The sequence below is a fragment of the Fusarium redolens genome (assembly GCF_020744475.1).
Source record: "Fusarium redolens strain MPI-CAGE-AT-0023 chromosome Unknown BKA55scaffold_33, whole genome shotgun sequence".
Taxonomy (NCBI): domain Eukaryota; kingdom Fungi; phylum Ascomycota; class Sordariomycetes; order Hypocreales; family Nectriaceae; genus Fusarium; species Fusarium redolens.
This window is the reverse complement of record NW_025763696.1, coordinates 298925-317292: the sequence shown is the minus strand read 5'-3', so window position 1 is coordinate 317292 and position 18368 is coordinate 298925. Positions and strand designations below refer to the sequence as shown.

General features: G+C 49.8%; 7 protein-coding genes across 7 annotated transcripts; 1 reads left to right on the top strand and 6 right to left on the bottom strand.

Annotated features, from left to right (window-relative positions):
• Positions 1-522: 522 nt before the first annotated feature.
• BKA55DRAFT_493088 (uncharacterized protein) lies at positions 523-1014 on the bottom strand (the record flags this gene model as incomplete). Its single annotated transcript, XM_046186263.1, has 2 exons — positions 523-837; positions 874-1014. Coding segments are annotated over 2 exons (456 nt in total), but the record flags the coding sequence as incomplete, so codon positions are not given.
• A 211-nt stretch (positions 1015-1225) lies between these two features.
• On the top strand, positions 1226-1730 carry BKA55DRAFT_586283 (uncharacterized protein). The gene has a single exon (XM_046194543.1). The coding sequence runs from the start codon at positions 1384-1386 to the stop codon at positions 1540-1542; it is 159 nt and encodes a 52-aa protein (XP_046041418.1). The 5' UTR covers positions 1226-1383; the 3' UTR covers positions 1543-1730.
• BKA55DRAFT_657264 (fungal-specific transcription factor domain-containing protein) lies at positions 1697-3883 on the bottom strand (the record flags this gene model as incomplete). Its single annotated transcript, XM_046197476.1, has 1 exon — positions 1697-3883. One exon carries the CDS (start codon positions 3881-3883, stop codon positions 1697-1699), a length of 2187 nt encoding a protein of 728 aa, XP_046041417.1.
• Positions 3884-5562: 1679 nt separating this feature from the next.
• BKA55DRAFT_263452 (uncharacterized protein) lies at positions 5563-5959 on the bottom strand. The gene has a single exon (XM_046185433.1). The coding sequence runs from the start codon at positions 5920-5922 to the stop codon at positions 5596-5598; it is 327 nt and encodes a 108-aa protein (XP_046041416.1). The 5' UTR covers positions 5923-5959; the 3' UTR covers positions 5563-5595.
• A 746-nt stretch (positions 5960-6705) lies between these two features.
• Positions 6706-6885, bottom strand: BKA55DRAFT_487622 (uncharacterized protein; the record flags this gene model as incomplete). The annotated part of the gene is made up of 1 exon (XM_046186236.1): positions 6706-6885. A coding segment is annotated over one exon (180 nt), but the record flags the coding sequence as incomplete, so codon positions are not given.
• Positions 6886-7455: 570 nt separating this feature from the next.
• BKA55DRAFT_529642 (Rhodanese-like domain-containing protein) lies at positions 7456-8613 on the bottom strand (the record flags this gene model as incomplete). Its single annotated transcript, XM_046189091.1, has 2 exons — positions 7456-7547; positions 7653-8613. The coding sequence occupies 2 exons, from the start codon at positions 8611-8613 to the stop codon at positions 7456-7458; spliced, it is 1053 nt and encodes a 350-aa protein (XP_046041414.1).
• Positions 8614-12986: 4373 nt separating this feature from the next.
• On the bottom strand, positions 12987-14485 carry BKA55DRAFT_586268 (Alpha/Beta hydrolase protein). Its single transcript, XM_046194542.1, has one exon. It carries the CDS (start codon positions 14150-14152, stop codon positions 13229-13231), a length of 924 nt encoding a protein of 307 aa, XP_046041413.1. The 5' UTR covers positions 14153-14485; the 3' UTR covers positions 12987-13228.
• Positions 14486-18368: the final 3883 nt, after the last annotated feature.

Genomic DNA, 18368 nt, shown 5'->3' with positions numbered 1-18368 from the left:
GTTATATTCAGTATCTAGTTTGAGTCGGTCGGTATATGATGTTCTCGATAAAATTTATGGGTGCAGCGAATCCGTTTGGGTTAAATGGATTCGCTATGCTTGTTCATTAGCGCCGTTTTTTTTACTATAGGCGTTCAAATGGATTCGCTAGCGAATCTGCCGCGCAGCTAGGATAGGATAGGATAGGATAGGGGAAGTCCAAAGATCGAAGGTGAGATGCTTCTTGTACATAGAGGTTGTAAGTTGACTTCTCAATAGCTCTTTTTGCGACCGGTACTCTGCTTCTAACCACGATCGAATTGTAACGCCGCTGCGGGGCAAAAGCTCGTCAACGAGTTCTTCATTTGATAAACCGAGAAGCTTTCGAAAGTCAGGGTGTTCGACGGCCGAGAAGGGTACATCGGCATCTACAATCCAACGGAGCAGTAGCTCCTTGAACAGCTCTGCCTTCGGCTTCGGAAGAGCTAACCGTTCTGCGGCTTGCCTTTGCAAGTCGAGTACCGTTCGCTGGCGTTGACGCCGGCGAGGTGGCTCAGACTCTATAGTCTCGCTGTCTACCTCGCCAACAAGAAGATCGTGATCTTTCCTTAAGTGCCGAAGCGCTCCGCTTGTACCGCTGTTGACGAGGGCGTATAGCGATATTTCCTTCTTTTTATCGCACTGGTTGCAAAGCCAGAAGTCCCCCTTCTCCCTATTTCCAACGACTTTGGCGAGCCGCCGGCCATACGGGTCGATAGGCGACTTCCTCGCCCTCTTCTTCCTGTGTAACCACTCGGTCGGTACGTAATCTTCGCGTTGGATCTTGATCTTGCTCATCAAGCTAACTTCAGTAGGGATCTCGTTGGTGTCGATGTCTCGAAGCTGGTCGGAAACGGACCGTCCACCGCGAAAAGTAGCAAACGCGGTGCTTCCGGCTGCGGCGGATCTCGTGTTCAGGGTCGACGGTTGGCTGGCCGTCTCGGTAACTGCTTCCGAGAGGGCGGCCACCGAAGAGGTATCGTCAATATCGGACATCTTGACGGTGATGAGCGTGGTGCTTGGGGCTAACTTTTAGCCGTGCTGTCGCACGACACGATTGTTTGGATGACTGAACAACGATCGGGAAGATCCCCTGCGAATCGGGCAACGAAAGACTCTTGATTTTCTATCTAAAGGAGCGACGAAGGTCGGTCTCTTATACCTATATTCAATCTGCCGATATCATAGGCAGCAGGCTGCTGCCTGATGCTAGTTGTGGTCGTTCACTCTCATCGTGAACTTGTTCAGTTCCCAGGGAAACGGCCTTTCTCTGTTGCCTTGATGACTGACTTCCCCACGCTCGACGATTTCTAGGCAGACCAGTATCGTTTTCATATTCCACGACCTGTTGATGGACCCGAACTGATGCGGCACGACAATGTTAGTCTCGTCGGTGGAGTCTTCCTGTTTTTAAGGGGGCAGCTGGTGGAAGTCTTTTGTGGAGGACGATCACTGAGCTATCGACTACCCACACAGCCCAATTGGGCTGATGACAACCGTAAAGGTTTCCGCAGATTTGGATAGTTTGTGGAAGATGGCATGGTTGATCTAGTTGACAAGTGCATGCGGCGTTCGATGAGTATCAGAGACCCCTCAGTTGAGTCGGACAATGGACTCGAAGACGTCGAATGACACTTTCATTAACCTGCTAGTCACAAAGCTTCATTTTAAGGTCCCTTCAGCCCAGATCATGTAGCATCATGGAATTCTGCTGGATAAAGAAACTGCTCAGAAGGTCATACGGCCCGGTCGCACCCGCAGCTAGATCCCAGTCGCCGAAATCAGTATATTCATATACGTCGGAGGAATAATTGCCCATCATGGGGCTGACTTTTTCATTCAGCGGCTCGTTCAAGTTGACAGCGAGAGAATGTTCCAGACCGCGCAGTATAGCGCCTTCGAGGCGGTTGACAGCATATTGCATAGGTTCGTGGCTTTTGCTCATCATGCGAAGGTTCCAGAGGTAGGAGTTGAGAGTCTCCTGCCAGAAGTGACTTTCCTGCGGAGATAATGAGGTTACGAGCAGCAGGGTGGTAAAGGAGCCCAGGAGCGAGAAGAGATAGGGCGACGTAAAGTACCAAAACGCTTCGAGATGATCGGGCCTCAAGCTTATCACGAAGCTAATGGCGGTTTGGGCGGTTTGAAGAGCAATCTGACGAATATTCGAAAGGACGCGATCGTCGGAACAGCGTGGCGGAAGGGCAGTAGATCGGATTAAGCGGCGAAGAAGGGTCATGACGACGCCATAATAGGAGAAATGGAGATATCCATGAAAACACAATTTGCGCTGGTAGATGACATTCATCTGCAGCGTTGGCGGAACGTTATGGTACCAGCTCGTAAGCATTTCAAAGAGTGGCCGAGCCTTTTCGAAGAGAACAACGGTATCCTGCTCGAGACATGTTCGAGCTGTGTAAAAGTTTGAGTAGACAACTGATAGTATCTGCGTTAACCGCACCATTTGTATGTACTGTGTCATGCCGACAACAGTAATAGACCCTCGGTCTTCATCAGAGCCTGAGACAGAGCCAGAGGCAGAAGCAGAGGAAACGGTCGGGCCTTCCTTATCATAATCCGAAAAGTCAACCGGTGTAAGATCACCAACGGTCCAGTCGTCATCATGAATATGCAGAGGACGGCCATAGCTCAATGCGGCCCAGCGATCCTGCATAAATAGCGCCCAGCTTAGGCGCTTGCGAACGTTGCGCTCCCATTGCGGAATAGTCCAGTTGCTGGCATCAAGGTGAAGTCCAAGACATTGGCCGATGGCGAGCGCCTGACAGGTAAGACCCCATTGGAACGTGTGGTCTGGGTTGAGGGGTTCCTCAGGCTGGCATTGCAGCAGCAGGAGGGCGGCCTGGATGGAACTGAGCTTTGGGCGGTGATAGGACGCTGGGATGGCCGTCCGTAGCATCCTGCGGAGGAGTGTGGCGTCAGGGGGGCTCCGAATCGAGAGCTCAGGGTCGTAGGTCCACCAGCGAATGGCGGATAGATAGACAGCCCCGAGAAGTGCGGCAGGGATGCGTCGATAAGACTGGCTGTAGGCAAGGGTAAAGGGGTCCTTGGAGAGGATAGGATAACACGGCTGGACATGTTGCCAGAAGAGCTCAACGAGACCTGGACCGTGGGGGCGAACGCAGGCCTGGATGGCGTCGACCTGAGAGAATGTCGGATCGCCCTCGACTGCTTTTTCGTCGCAGGCCATGTGGAAGGTCAGGGGATACTCCTGGCGGTCATCCCTCTCGAGCACGCGTCGGATAGCGTGCGTCTCGAGGCTAAACTCGTGAGTCTGGGGATCGTAGGGTCGGTGACGCATTAGTATCGGCTCCATGTCGCTTCCCAAGCCGTAGAGCTCGGCGAAGCGTGTCGACGAGCATCCCATAGTGCGGTCCAGCTCCGGAATGATGACCAAAGGCGGTGCAATGGGATGTCCGCTGTTGACAGAGGCGCGCGTCTCGGCCGGGGGCAGGAACGTCTGGACCGACTGCACCGACTGTACGGACTGGACGTCATCTCGTGACTCTTTACGGGTCTGGCTCATGCTTCGCGCTGGGTGGGTCAGTAGCTGCTGTGTCTGAGAAAGATGTCCTGGCTCTTCTGAAGGGCCCGGCTCATCACCACCGCTGTGAGGACCGCTCCCTTGAATGCTGCTCCCTCCGCTGGTTGTGCTGGCGACCTGGCGCTCGGGGGGATCATGCTGAAAGGTGCACGGCGTAGCTCTCAGCTGGCAATGAACACAATCACCGTCGCCGCCCTTTGTGACGCAGCGAGTCTTCCGCGTCCGACAGGCATCGCAGGGTCGTAAGCTCCGGCGCTGGCGCTTCCGGGCGTTGTTCTGATAGTCCTGGGGCGTGATGATTTCCATTTGATATATCTCTTTTCGCTATATAGGAATGGTATTGTATGTTTTGGGCCACGTCCATCCGAGTGTTGGAGATGTTTGGTTGTTGCTTTTGTGTTGTCCTAGGTTGGACCCTCCCCCCTTCTTACTGTCCCTGTCTGTCTCAATTATGCCAGACACGAGTCTTGGGGTCTTAGTCTCTTACGCAGGCCTTGCGTCCTTTGGGTGGGAAACCTATAGAAGCAAACTACCACTCACCATCATGTATACTTGTTTTTCCTTCCTTATTAAGCTCTTTTCTCTTGGTAAAGTGGCAGGCTGAGGCTGTGCGCTTACGCATGCTTGAATGGCTTGTGCCTAGATGTGGCAAAAGATGATGGATGTCGTCAGCCTCAAAGTCAAGCTTTTTGTGGTCCTTGGCTCAGCTCTTTGTTACAGAGTTTCTTGACACATTCAACGCTGATTCAGTGAGGTCGCATCTGTCTCAGTCTCTTCCCACAGGATAGGTCAGGACAGGGGCCACGCCCATTGCTTTTTGACAACAGCAACAGGGCACGCGCGCCATTTAACCGGATGACGGGGGAGGCTGAGACCTTTTTTGTGGGACGTGCTGCTTCGTGTTGCATCCTTGTCTAGGTCTGGGCTGAGAATGTTCTAGACTGCGGTACACGGATATCCCCGTCATAACAATTGAGGGGTAACACACCGAATGTCATTGTGCAAACGCATTCGAGTGAAATCAGGTTATTGTGGGCATTTCGACCGATAAGTGTGTGTGGAGGTTGATTAGCCTACCGTCAAGGTGTTGAACAGGTGCTGGGGTCTCACGTGCAAGCAGGGATACTTTAAGATTACAACCGAAATGGTAAAACCTCAAAGGGGCAGAATTCAACAGAAGACAACATGAATATACCAATCTGGATCAATGGACCGAATACACGTAATGTCTGACACAAGGCGGATCCAGTGGGGGCTGAGATCGTGGTGGAGCACGACACCCCCTTTTTGACGCCAAGCGCGTGGTGAAACCCACGACCAAAGCCCGAGACACTGCGCGACAACTGGAGGACACCGCCAAAGAAACGAGAAAAAGCACCAGGCAGACGACGCGAACCATCCGGGCCGAAGATCAGATCGACCGATCGACCGAAGTTCGAAAGAACAGCAGCGGCAGCAGCAGCTATCGCATGTACCGATGGACAGCCAAGATCAAATGAGCACTTGATTTTCTATCTAAAGGAGCGACGAGAGTCGGTCTCTTATAATCTCCTGATCATGCAGAGATACCCAACTGGTTTTGGCGACCCTACCCCGCTCCAAAGTTGATGATTTTATTGATTGTTGATTGGGCCTGCTAAGGCGTTGTTGGCCTCCCACAGTTCGTCTGGCACCACTAGCGTAAGCATGTCGCAGCGGAATTTGATAGACCAAATAATTTCGTTGACCTAGACGCTGTATGCCTTACTTACACTGCCTTGGAACCCAGTGTATCCTGAAAGTATCCCGGGACATCAATATTTGCACGGTAACGTATGTGCCAGATCTCCTCGGCTGTGCCATCTTTAACAGGCTCATCTGGATGAGAGAAGCTTGTCTATTAGATCCAGTGGCCTTTTCATACAACAAAAGAGCTAATAAACAGGCGGCCTCTCCTGTAGGCAGATGGCATCTTTTCCGTTATTTTTTACACGCAACGGAACCAGGTTTTCTTTCGTAGGGATCCTCTTGGTGGTTGGTTATATAAGCTGAGAAATTAAATAACTAAGCCTAGTTTTAGTCCTCTTCGGAATTCTGGTCTTGACTAGTAAGGGTCCTCTCGATTCGCCTTGTGTCTGGACGCAGGATTCTGTACATCCTCGAGACCACAGGAATGGATGCCAGGAGATCGCCCTCTCTAACGACTCTGACCCTAGACGATTGATAAACTGCAGTTGACGACCTGTAATCTGCCGAACGAACCAACTACCTCGATGATATAGTTTAAAGGTTAGACTAGCTTTGAGAATCTCCCATTCCCCTAAAGCCATCGAAGGGGAAATTCTTTTATTGAATAAATATGTCATTATAGCGGCAGTAGGAGAGTCGATTCGAATGATCGGTAAGATGTTTTTCCATCGCTCGTGGGCGGGGAGGACCTTGGCGAGGTACTCTCCTTTGCCAGACATTATCTCTTTCCAATATGAAACACATGTACCTATATTTCGAAAAAGATATGACCGGAGATCTTTCAGCCAGCAGGAGGAGGGATCAGACGACGACGTGACCTCCTCCACTTCTTTCTCAAAGTCGTCTCAATAGCTAACGAAGTCTGCATCAAACGTGGTGAGCGCCGGTTTATCAGGTACAATGCCAGAACCCATTCGGTGTTGAGAAAAATCGCTTAGCACCTTCACTATGCGCTCATGCATGAAATACTTAAGGAAACCAATGACGTGGCTCAAGGTAGCTAGAATTACCAATTCGCCGCTTTTGTAGGCTGGCATCCAGAAAAAGCTTGCCACCGCACATCTCTTTGCTGATACGATACCAAGGTTGTCATCGAATTCGAATACACTTTTTTCTTGGTCCACGAGCTCACTCAGGAGCATTCTCAGGTTGACGACGGTCTCATTTCCGATGCTGCCCATGTGATATGATAAGCTTTCCTTATAGACTGCGCAAATGCCCAAAAATGCGACCTATTATTGAGACAGAAAGTGGTGACGTTCTTTGTTTATCTGATAATAAAGAAAAGCTTGAAATGAGATGTTATTGTTACTTGTACTGTAGTTCTGAGAAGATCAAAGGCTTCCTATCCTTGTACTTCTGCATTACTCGCGTAGTAGCTTCTCTACCCTTGCCCATCGGTCTGGCTCGAACATGTCTGGGTGGTGATACTCCTGTCCCTTCTCAACTGCATACGCCAACGGCGTCTTTCCCTGCGCGTCAAGTAGCTCTGTGGACAATTGAAATTCATCACGAAGACAACACAGGGCTTCTTTCGTAAGCTTGCCGCTAATGACACCATGATGAAGTGCGGTTCGTCCTTGCTCATCCCTAGCCCTCACATCTACCTTTTGATTGGCTAGTGTTCGTAACAAGGCGGCTGAAGCCCTGCCAGATCTAGCAGCGAGGTGTGCTAAGTTCAGGCCCTGTTTTGTTTTGAAACTTGGGTCTGCACCATGCCCAAAAAGAAGGCGCAATGCCTCTAGATCATCATGGCTTTGTACAAAGACGCTTGTGCTGAGGAATGCAGCCGTTGGTGACATGCCTGCCTGGTCGAGTTCATTGACGCCTGTCGACAATATTATATCGGATATAGCATGATAGCAGAGATGATATCAGGACAGCATATCAGGATAGACAAGTCTAAGCAAAAGCTGGAGAACTAGGCAGCCGTGACGCCATTGGGTCCCTGAACATGCCACAAAGATATGTAAAAGAACCTGTGTTCATTGTCATTGTTGAAGCAACTCGCCCTTGAACGAAAGAAAATGCAAATAACAAAGTCAAAGGGGAGAGGCAAATGTACTTTGTTCATTCTGCCGCCTCCTATTTCCTCTCCACTGGGAATGTCATAACTATTTCGCTTTTAAACAAGCCATTAAATCCACGCGTCAGTCCATGAAAGCGATATCCCCGTACTGTCCGCTAAGGATTCGTCTTCCGAACCAAATAGTCCGATGCCCGTACTCTTCGCGTCCATTCACTGAGATAATTAGTTATGTTTCTAACAGTCACTACAAAAGACATGATAAAAAGTTCGGGTAGTAAAGGCTATAAACTGACCTCCAGCTTCCATCGTAAACCTTACGTGAATCGGAAGAGCCCCATTGTGCCTCTTGTAGCGCTGTCTCAATCACATACGCCGTGATGCTTGTCCCACTTGAGATAATCGGCTTGAGAGGGTCCACTCCTTTCGTTTCGAACAGTTTCGCAAGTTGATCAGATGGTAAGAATGCCTTCGTTTCCGTATCCAGCACCAGGTCGTATGGGATATTTATCGAACCGGGCATGTGTCCTGAGAGTGAGTCTGGCCGTGGCCCAGGATAGTTTCCGCTGAAGTCGTCGCTCGATCGTGAATCCAAAACCTGTATGCCTTCTCTACCCTCTTTATTATGGTCCATGACTGCTTCACGAACTTCCTCATAGGTAGCAATCTTCCCCTTATCTATCGTGGGAACCGGGTAGATGCAACGCTTGAAGCTAGGCATCTCCCCTTGTTCTGTCGGAAGGCCCTGTTCCACCCACAGCCGGAAATTATTGAGGATGTGCACCTTCGGATGACCAAAAACCTTCAACATCCATCCTACCCGTGGTGCCGAGAAGATACCTAATTCGCTTGTATCGTAGACTACGAGAATGTCCTCTTTGCGAATTCCCAGCCCGCTCATTGAGCTCGCGAGGCCCAGAGCGCTGGGTAGCAGACGAGGAAACGGGGATTCCGTGTCGATAACAATGTCGAGGTCGAAAAAGCGAGCTTCTGGGATCCGTTTCTGGCAGAACGTCTGGATACCGGTGCGACTCTCCTGGTCATTGTCTGGAAACCAGGAGACGCACAAGGGAATAACCCTTGGTTCGAGTGAGGCGGCCGACGACGGATTCATCTTAATGGTATTGTGCAGCTCCCTCGGACTCGTGAGGTAGGATGATATCGAGCGGCGGGGCGATGGCGAATAAAGCCTGCTGTGACAACCAAGGAATGGTCTGAACGTGCAGGGGCTATATCTACGCAAGCAACCAGTCAGAATAGGGAAACCTGCCGTTACTACCATTGTGTACTGGATCAATTCTCTTCTTCTCAGGCGGTACAAATAGTGGCAGTCAATAATAGAGCGTCAGGGCTGAAGTTGTAGTTTTCGCAGTAGCCATGCAGCAAGGGAAGGTACAGTAGGAGCTAGCAAGTGTGTAAAGCATTTTAAAGCGGACATACGAAGAACCCCGGCAGCTTTAGGAATAAACCAAATGATGCCGTTCATCCTAATGCTGACGCAACAGCGACGTGCTTTAAGCGCTAAAAATCGGGTACTCCCAGAAGCGCATGTCTAACCAAATCCGATTCAATATGTGTGGATGATGACGGTTTGGCTATCCCGAATTTTTTGGTCATGATGATTTAAGTTACCAGCCAATTCAGCCGGTCTTGTGACAATGACATTCCAGCTAGGCATTACTACATTTTCACAACTAAAAATCATTGGGGCCTGACCTGCCCCAAGTAATTAGCGAAGTCAGCACATTAATCTTTGCAAAACAATGGCCCAGTCTTCTACCTTTCTGATCCTTGACCAGTCCCAACGATATTTCTAAGCGGTACTTGCGAATCCAACAATCTTGGTCAGGCGACAACATCTAAAAAAACAAAAAAAACCTGGCAAAAGGTCCAAAGGAATCGTCTTAATTTTTGACTCATTCGTCTCCTCCATATTGTCGGTGCGGTGATCAAAGGTTTTGCGGCTGATCGTGCGAGAAGCCTTGGGCTTTCCTCATATGACCCGAAGAGTTGCAGGTTGGGATCGTGTGACAAGCCGCGACGCGTCATACGACGTAGCTCTGGCAATCATTCCCGCTGCCTCCACACTTTCAGCGTTCATACCAATCACAAGCTAGGGAAATGGGGGGCTACACCCTAACGAGGGATCAAGCGTTGAGCCACAATAACGGTAGGACCTACCATCCAGGACCACCTAATGGATAACCAAAATTTCGCTCCGCCAATATAAAATCCAAATTTTGATGCGTGCAAAAAAAACACCAGGTCGTCAATTAAAAAGCGAAGCTTTGGAGAGAGACCCTAGAAAATTGATCAATTTTTACTCTCTGCGTGGTTTTTTGATCTCCCGACCGCTTCGTGTGCGCTGGCAGTGTTTGGTTACGACCCTAAAGTCGTCACTTTCGTCCTCTGACCTGACACCCACCTCAATCACCGACTCGACCTCCTCGTCCACACCCACCTCTATTTCTGCCTCCTTTGAGTCAGGAAGAGCTCCTCCAGCCGCTAGAGTCTCCACCAGAGCCATGAATCGTCGGTTCGGGTTCGGTACCGCCTTTCTTTTCTTCCCTCGCCGCAGCTGGGCCATCTGCTCCTGTTGTTTATATTGCGCAGTAGTGCTGGGTGAAAATATATTTTTATGAAACTTGATTGTTCATTATTGAGATGAGAGTTCTTCTCGGGTTTATATCTCTAGTTGATTTCATCTAGGACTTTGAACTTTAAATCTAGGACTTTCAGACTGACAGTCTGAATCCTGAAGGAAAGGGGGATTCCCGGATTTTCCAACACGCCCCCATCCACCTGGTCTTCAGGGCACAGAGTCATCGTGGACTTCAGTACTCCAAATAATGCGACCTGCTTCCTCGATCGGGCATGCACTAACTCGAATTGCTTCTAGAACGTGACCAGGGCTAACGGCGTTCAATGGTGTAGTGAGTCCGTCTGCTACCTGCTCGTGTGTGCTAACGTATTGCACATCAATGTTCCCGGCTTCAACTTCTTCTCGGATATGGTGCTCGGTTAACGGAATGTGCTTTGTCCGTTGGTGAAGCTCAGGGTTTCTGCATAGCTTTAGGGAACCCTGGTTGTCGCCGTTCAGTGGAATAGGCATATGTAGTGGCAGGAGCAGTTCAGAGAAGAGGTTCCTAGTCCAGACCAATTCTCTGGCACATTGGGAGAGTGCTGTATATTCAGCCTCGGTGGTCGATAGTGCTACTGTTTCGTGCCGTTTGGCCCTCCATGAGACTGTTGATCCTTCAAGTTGAACAAGCCATCCAAACGTCGATCTTCCCGTAACAGTGTCGCCTTTCCAATCCGAATCGGCCTAAGCTGTGATGCTCCAAGCGGATTCAGGATCTCTCTTGACGCCCCCAAGCACCAGGCCGTGGTCTCTTGTCTGCTGTAGATAGCGAAGACCTCTTTTGATCAATCGTGAATGTGCTGGTGATGGATTCGACATGTATCTTGAGAGTACCGAGAGTAGGAAAGCTAAATCGGGTCTGGTTTGGGTCATTCCATATATCAGCGAGCCGGTTTTCGAGCTATAGTCTTCTCGTTCCTCTGGAGGAGCAGAGTCGCCATTGTCTCTTGGTTGCAGTGTCGAGAGTGAATTTCGCTCCATGGGGGTCTTGACCGGTCGGCAATCTTCCAAGCCGAATTTCTTTAGTATTCTGGTAAAATATGCATCCTGGGAAAGGTAGATCAGCCTTGAGTTCCTGTCTCGGGTTATTCTTACTCCAAGAAAATGGCTGGCGGGACCGAGATCAGTCATTGTGAAGATCTCTCCCAGGCGGGCTTTGTACCCTTGGATTGCTTCCTTGTTGCTGCCCATGATGAGGAAGTCATCCACATATGTGATGATAATCACTCCCGTTGTGGAATTGTGATATACGGCCGTGTCAGACGTTGCTTGTCTGAAGTCAAGGGATTCCAAGGTCTCCTTCAGCTTCTTTTGCCATTGCCGAGGCGCCTGTTTGAGTCCATAGAGGGATTTGATCAGTTTGCAGATCTTCTCGGTTGAGAATCCTGGCGGACGGTCTTCTGGGTGTTGGTCGAAATACTCGACAAGTCCTTCCGGCATTTCGATAAAGACTTCTTCGTCGAGGTCCCCTTCCAGGAATGCCGTCGACACGTCCATCTGCTCAATCTCCCAGTCAAGACAGGCAGCAACGGTGAGGAGGATTCTCCAAGTCGCCGCTTTAGCAACAGAGGCAAAGGTCTGGTTGTAGTCAAAGCCGAACTGTTGTTCAAAGCCTCTGACCCCCAGCCGCGCCTTGAACTTGTCCAGGTTGCCGTCCTCGTTTTTCTTGACCTTGAATACCCACTTGACTGTAAGTGGCCTATTGTGAGCTTGGTTGCGGTCCAGCATGCGCCAAGTTCCTTTCGTGAGGAGACTGCGCAGCTCACTGTGTATTGCTCTGAGCCAATGCTCCCTTTGCGGACCTTGAAGCGCTTCAGTCATTGTTTTGGGCTCAGTGATCACCTCTTTTAGGTGATCGGGCAGCTTAGCTGATGTCATGGATGTTGTCGTCTGTCCATGCTGAGGATTATGCACCTCAGCATGCTGAAGATTGTTCAATTCAGACCTTTGGGGGCTTGGAGTCTTTGTCTGCTCCGTGACGGACTGTGGTCGGCTTGAGATGGGAGCTCCGTTCTTGCGGATTTCCGGCTCAATATCATGCTCAGTTTCGGTCAGGAATTCTGTCTCCCCAACCTTTTCGTAGAATTGCACATTGGCAGAGCGGACGATCTGATGTCCCTTTCTGCGAGAGGGCACTCAGCAGGTGTAAATCTGTGAACCTTCCATGCATAGGTAGATTCCAGCCTCTCCTCTTGGACCAAACTTATGTGATCTCAATCTTCGTTCCTGCGGTATGTGTATCGTGACTTGTGAGCCGCAGATTCGTTCTCCGGACAGATCCGGCTTATTGTCTTGTCCGGGGAAGGCTTCATTGAGAAAGCTTTCCATGGGAGTGAGGCCATCAATTGCCCTGGTGGCTGTCACGTTTGTCTTGCGCACCATATCTTCCAGGACCAATGGCCAGAGCTCTATCGGGAGTCTTTCTGATTCCATGGTTGCTCTGACTTTGTCAAAGATGATGCGGTTAGAGCGCTCAGCAACTCCGTTAAATTCAGGAGTATATGGTGTCGTCTTGATGATCTTGACGCCGTGAGTGTACTCGAGGTTCTTGAGAGACGCACCATAGAGCTCAGAGCCGCCGCCCATCTGGATTGCGTACACTCGTATGCCATACTGAGTTCGTATCTTCGAGACGAGCTGGCCTAGAAGTTCCGAAGCCATCCCCTTCCTCGTGAATGTGTAGGCCCATCTCATTAGATGCCTGTCATCTGTGGCAATCATTCCCCATCGTTCGCCTCTAAGGCCCGGTGGATTGACTTTGAAGGTGTCAACATGGATGAACCCGGCCCTGGAGGTTCGTTTCCGTTTATTTCGTGGAGTCCATCGTAGGGCTTTTGCGATGTCGCAGGCGAGACAGTAATTGAAAGGTTCATGATTGTGGTGGCTGTCGCAGAACATTCCTCTGGTCATTTTGGCAGTCTGCGATATCTGATATTGTTGGAAAATCCGGGGATCCCCCTTCCCTTCAGGATTCAGACTGCTAGCCTGAAAGTCCTAGATTTAAAGTTCAAAGTCCTAGATGAAATCAACTAGAGATATAAACTCGAGAAGAACTCTCATCTCAATAATGAACAATCAAGTTTCATAAAAAATATTTTTTCACCCAGCACTACTGCGCAATATAAATAACAGTATTTCAACTACAGCAGCTTAGATCTTAGACCACAACACAGTCAATTGGGGCTCACTTCAATACAGTCTGGCTCTGTTGCTTCAGCTTGATAGCCTCTTGTACCTAAAGTGGTCCGAAATAATTCTAGTCCATATACTGAGCTAGCCACTTAACGAAGATCTGGGGGTTTTCTTGAAAGTGCGTATAACCCTTCATCCGGACTGTTCCGTCAACCCAGAGAAGCCGCTTTTCTTCGATAGGGATTGAGTCGTACATTGTCTGCACATCGCTTTCCTTCGTCAATATGTCGTTGCGCACAGAGTATATAAATGTCGGGATGTGGACGCTCTTCATAATTGGGATGGGCGATAGTTCGTCAATGTCGAAACTTGACTCAATTTTGACCAATTTGTTGACCTCATCGAAGCGATCTTCAAGACCAGTCATCTCAAGAGCCCTTTCAACAAAGGGCCGGTAAGAGAGCGGTTCGGGGACAAGAAGACAACGCACATCCTTGAATGCCTCTGGTCGACGGTGTACCGCGATGAAAGTCGCTATGCCGCCGAGGCAACGACTAAAAAGACCGATTGTCATATTCTTGGTGTCCTGCCGGCTACGGACGTAGTTCAGCGAGCCCACAACATCCCTGGACTCGAAGTGGCCAGTGCCAGAAATGCCACCGTTGGCCTGTCCACTATTGCCGAAGTTGCGCATGTCGTAGGCGAGTACATTGTAGCCGACATCATGCAGTATCTTCAAGTCGGGGATGAAATTGAGCTCGAAGTCATTGCCAGTGGCAGTGCCACCAAGGAAGGCCTTCCAGGGTTCCAGGTGGGCAGGAAACCCAGATCGATTGCATCGAAGGGGGTGATTAACAATGACGAGCTTGTTCGAGCCAGACTTTGGAATATACCAAGCCTCAAGTGGAGTACCGTCTTCGGAAGGAAAGAAGACATCCTCGTACTCAAGGCCGGCCTCGCTAGGCCTATGAAGTAGAGGTGTAGGTATTTGATTGCGCAACGGGGCGACAAGACTTCGGAGGAAGTTCTGAGACTCTTCAGTGGTCATCTTGGTTGCGAGCCGCTTAAACACTTGAAATATTCAGGAGTGTAGCAGGCTAGTGCGATACAAAAACGTCTATCCAAAGGCTAAAACTGGCTGAAGCCGTTGAGTGGAGATGAAGTAACAGGAACAAGAATCTGACAGCCCAACGACTTCCCTATAAAGAGTCCAAGCTGGCGAACACCATGAGGAGACATTGGGAATGCGTAAGCTGACATGCAGGATACAGGATCATTAGTGTCATGCAACAAATGATCACGTGTACTGAGGCTATAATATAACTGGGCAATACTACTGTATGACATAACTGCTTACTGTAAGACTCTAATGCTATAGGCCACCGCGGTGGTATTATGGTATAATGCTTGAATTGTGCATTAGATATGTTATTTATAGCCGTGTTACGGCCGCAAAGCCAAAATTTGCTTGCCTGCGCCTCAAGTTAGGAAGGTGTGTCGATCTATTGTCCTCTGGGCTGGCCTGCAGTAGCAATCTCTGAATCAAATTTGGTTCTCTGCAAGCCGCGCACATGGGATATGCATCGCATCATACATTGGTATCGATCTTTCGTTTACCTCTGAAAATTCGGGAGACAGCGCAGATTCCACATGCCATATTGTGCCTAACCGTCAGGCCATCGTAGCTTACGCTATTGAATTTCGCGGTCACAGTACTAACCAGTTTGGGATATTGTGGTCGGGCTCATGGCCAATCAGAATTTAGCGGTCATCACATCTGCCTCTTTGGCTTTGGCTTCTACCCCACTAGCCTATTCAGGATTTCGCGGTCATATCAGGGGTAAACTCAACTCATGGAGCTCGTAAGGCCTCCACTCACTCTGCACTCACGCATCTACATCTGGCTTAGAGTGATGCCGTTATTAAAACAACTTTTTACTTACTCTAAGACGCCTTAAAGCTGTAGGAAACAGGCTCTTCTTGCCTTTCTAACCTCTTACCTTCCTCTCTAGCTACCAAGCAAGAGAACAATCTTAGGGTATAAAAATATCTATCTCCCCAATGCGTGCGGACCTCCACTGTGGTCACGACGAGGTGTTATAGCCAATTAAAATGCACGAAATAAAGGGTACAAAATTCCTCTGCTAAATTAGGTGGTGATAGAAGTCCCAGCAATATTTGCTTTGTCAAATCGCAACATCACTGATACGGCATCCGAAGGTGGTCTGACTACGCACCTTAGGCCGCTTCCTCTTCTTCTCCTCATTGCCGCTGACCTCCGTATGAGGGCTCCATTCCGGGGCTTTTGTTCTTAGCTGCCCCTGCCGACACCCTTGTACTTGCTTCAGTCCATACAAGGCTCTCAAGAGTTTGCAGGCTCTCCCACTTCCATCGTCGAATCCTTCGGGTTGCTGGACGTATATCTCCTCATTTACGAGGCCATAGAGGAAGGCCGTCTTGACATCCATCTATTCCAGTTCCAAATCGAGCGCTGCCGCAATGGCGAATATCATCTTGTAGCACATCGGCTTGACAACAGAGGCGAAGGTTTTGTTGAAGTCAATTCCTTCCATCTGCTCGAATCCTCTCATGACAAATCGCGCTTTGTACCGTAGAACTTGCCCATTTTCTCCTCTTTTGAGCTTGAACACCCATTTGCCTCGAAGGGCCTTTTGTCCTGGAGGAAGCGTGACTAAGGTCCAGACACCGTTTTCAACCAGAGATCCGTGTTCATCCTTCAGTCCTCCCTACCAGAGTTTTCCATGTACACCCTGTGTGGCTTCCCTGAAGGTTCTTGGTTCGGACTGATCGATGTCGCGAGCGACTAGGTACAGTTGTTCTGCAACTGTTGCTAGGAAGGCGAAGTTTGTGCTGGCCAGTATGTATCTCGATGGCAGCTGTCCCTTGGTCGATCTTTCCGGCAGCCGAGACTCTGCATGCTCCTCTGTTCCTTCCGATGACACTTCACGCTCGTCTGTGGCAACATGGATACTCGATCTGGTTGACTCTTGGTCTGGATCCCATCCTGTATCTCCCACCAGGGGCTCATCCGGCGTCGTCTCTCTACGGCCCGTTTCCCCGCTTCTGTTCACCTCTCTCGACGCGATCGGAAGGGGCGACGACTCTAGAACGATGGCATTTTCCACATCGCTATTCTCTTCTCCGACTACTCGTCGTCTTTGCGATGGTCTCTGGTCACTCATCTGATGCGTAAGATTGTCGAGTGTTGGTTCGACATTTTTGATGTTTTCAGAGACGACAACATTGTTAGACACAAAGACTCGTCCCCTTTCGTCAAGGAGTATATAGTTCGTACTGCCCTGATAGCCGAGAAGCTGGCAGGGAATGCTCTTCGACTGCATCTTCTTTCGTTTAGAGGATGGAAGCAGAGCCCATCCTCGTGAGCCAAGAACTCGCAGATGGCTGAGGTCGGGAACATCTCCATACCAGGCTTGGTAAGGAGTAGTGGAAATGCTCGCCGTAGGACAGAGATTTCGGATGCGGTTCACTGCCTTGAGGAAGTACGGCCACCACTTCAAAGCAAGTCCGGATTTGAGCAGTGTCGGTGTGAGTTTTTCTAGGATGATTCGATTGAGAACTTTAGCCAATCCATTTTGTTCGTGTTGGTCAGTTCCTGTGTAGGAGTTTAATTCCTCTGTCCCGGCAGAACCTGGTCAGGACGTGGCTTTGATTTTCTCCCCCTCGATCGAGATGCAGGAAGTGGCATCGTCTTTCCGGTCTTTTGAACTGTTCCAATAGATGTTGGAAACACTCTTCAAACTCGGACCTTTCTTTGACTGGATACACCCAGGACATTTGAGTAAAGTCATCAATAAAGCAGGCCCAATACCGACTTCCGTCCACTCCCACTTCTGGGAATGGTCCGGCAATATCCGCACGAATACACTCCAGAGGGTAAGTGCCTTTCTTAATCGGTCGAATATAAGGACATTCCCTAAGTTTGCCTTGCACACAGGCTCCACATGGGTTTGATGTAGAATCATCCGGTCGAATTCTAGTAGACATATTCATCAGTCTTTTAATATTCCTCTCCCAAATGTGCGAGTCGCTCGTGCCAAAGGTGCAGTCGAGGATCTCCCACCGAAAAGGACGCCAAAGCGGTTTAAAACTGACCTTCCTCAACTTCGTCGACCACATAGACACCTGAGATTCTTGTTGCAGTGAGGACGACTTTTCCCTCATTTGTGACCACAGCCTTTCCATTTCGGAAGACAACCTCTGCCCCTTTCTTTTCTAGTGCTGACGCGTACAAGAGGTTAGAGTGTCCTTCTGGAACATACAGAGCGCTATCAAGGGTAACGTTATGTGACCGCTTAGGCCCTTGCACGCGGAGACAGTACGTTCCACATCCTCCTGGCATGACTTTTGCATCCGCTATGCCGTTGATAGGTAGTCCATGGTACTTTTGAAGGACTGTAAAGTTCTCATGTCGGCAGAAAATATGCGAGGAGGCGCCACTATCCAAGACGTGGATCCGTTCGAGGGCCCGAGCTTGGAGGGATGCCTGGAGACCAGACGGTCCGAATGACGAGCCAATCAATCCAAGGTGACCTTGGAAGTCATTTTGCCAGAGAGCCAGTCGAGCTTGATCAGGTTGAAGGTATGCAGGAGTCGCATACGTGGCAGATTCCAGTTCATCAGTCGTCTTCTCCCTGTCCTTCTCTCGATTCTGCATTTTCCGTTGTCGTCTCTCGTAACCAGCTTTGCTACGCTCTCTTCTGAGTTCGGGGTGAAGCTTCCAGCAAGTTGACTTGTCATGCCCTTTTCTTCCACAGTGTCCACAGCAAGGGGTGCCCTGGGCCACCATGGCTCTATGTGCAATCCTTGCAGTGGCTCCTCTTTGTCTGTCCACTTCCTGAGATGTGGCAAAGATGGCGGTTTCGAACGTAACGGCCCCTTTGAGAATAACGTTACGATTGTTTGGATCTCGGATAGGAAGAATGTTATGATTCTGATTGAATGCAGTGAGGAAGGCTTCATAATCTGGGCCAAGTACGCAGAGGAACTTGTTGACAAAGTGTGGTCCCCCGATCTGGCAGGAGTCGAGAGTGGGTTCTTGAAATCTGCGGTCGAGCTCTGGGAAGATGGCGCTTCCGAGGGGCGATACCGGGTTTCAAGGTGACTGATCATGCCCTGCGCCGTCAGGATCCCCGTGGTAAACACTCGGGCGTTGTAGCCGAGACGACTTCGAATGGCGCCGCATGCTCGATCCTGACGACTCCTCCAGGCCTCAATCTGAGTTG

Excerpts from the sequence above, each read along its gene's own strand:
- BKA55DRAFT_586283 (XM_046194543.1), top strand. The coding sequence starts at position 1,384 with ATGCGGCACGACAATGTTAGTCTCGTCGGTGGAGTCTTCCTGTTTTTA.
- BKA55DRAFT_263452 (XM_046185433.1), bottom strand. The coding sequence starts at position 5,922 with ATGACATATTTATTCAATAAAAGAATTTCCCCTTCGATGGCTTTAGGG.
- BKA55DRAFT_586268 (XM_046194542.1), bottom strand. The coding sequence starts at position 14,152 with ATGACCACTGAAGAGTCTCAGAACTTCCTCCGAAGTCTTGTCGCCCCG.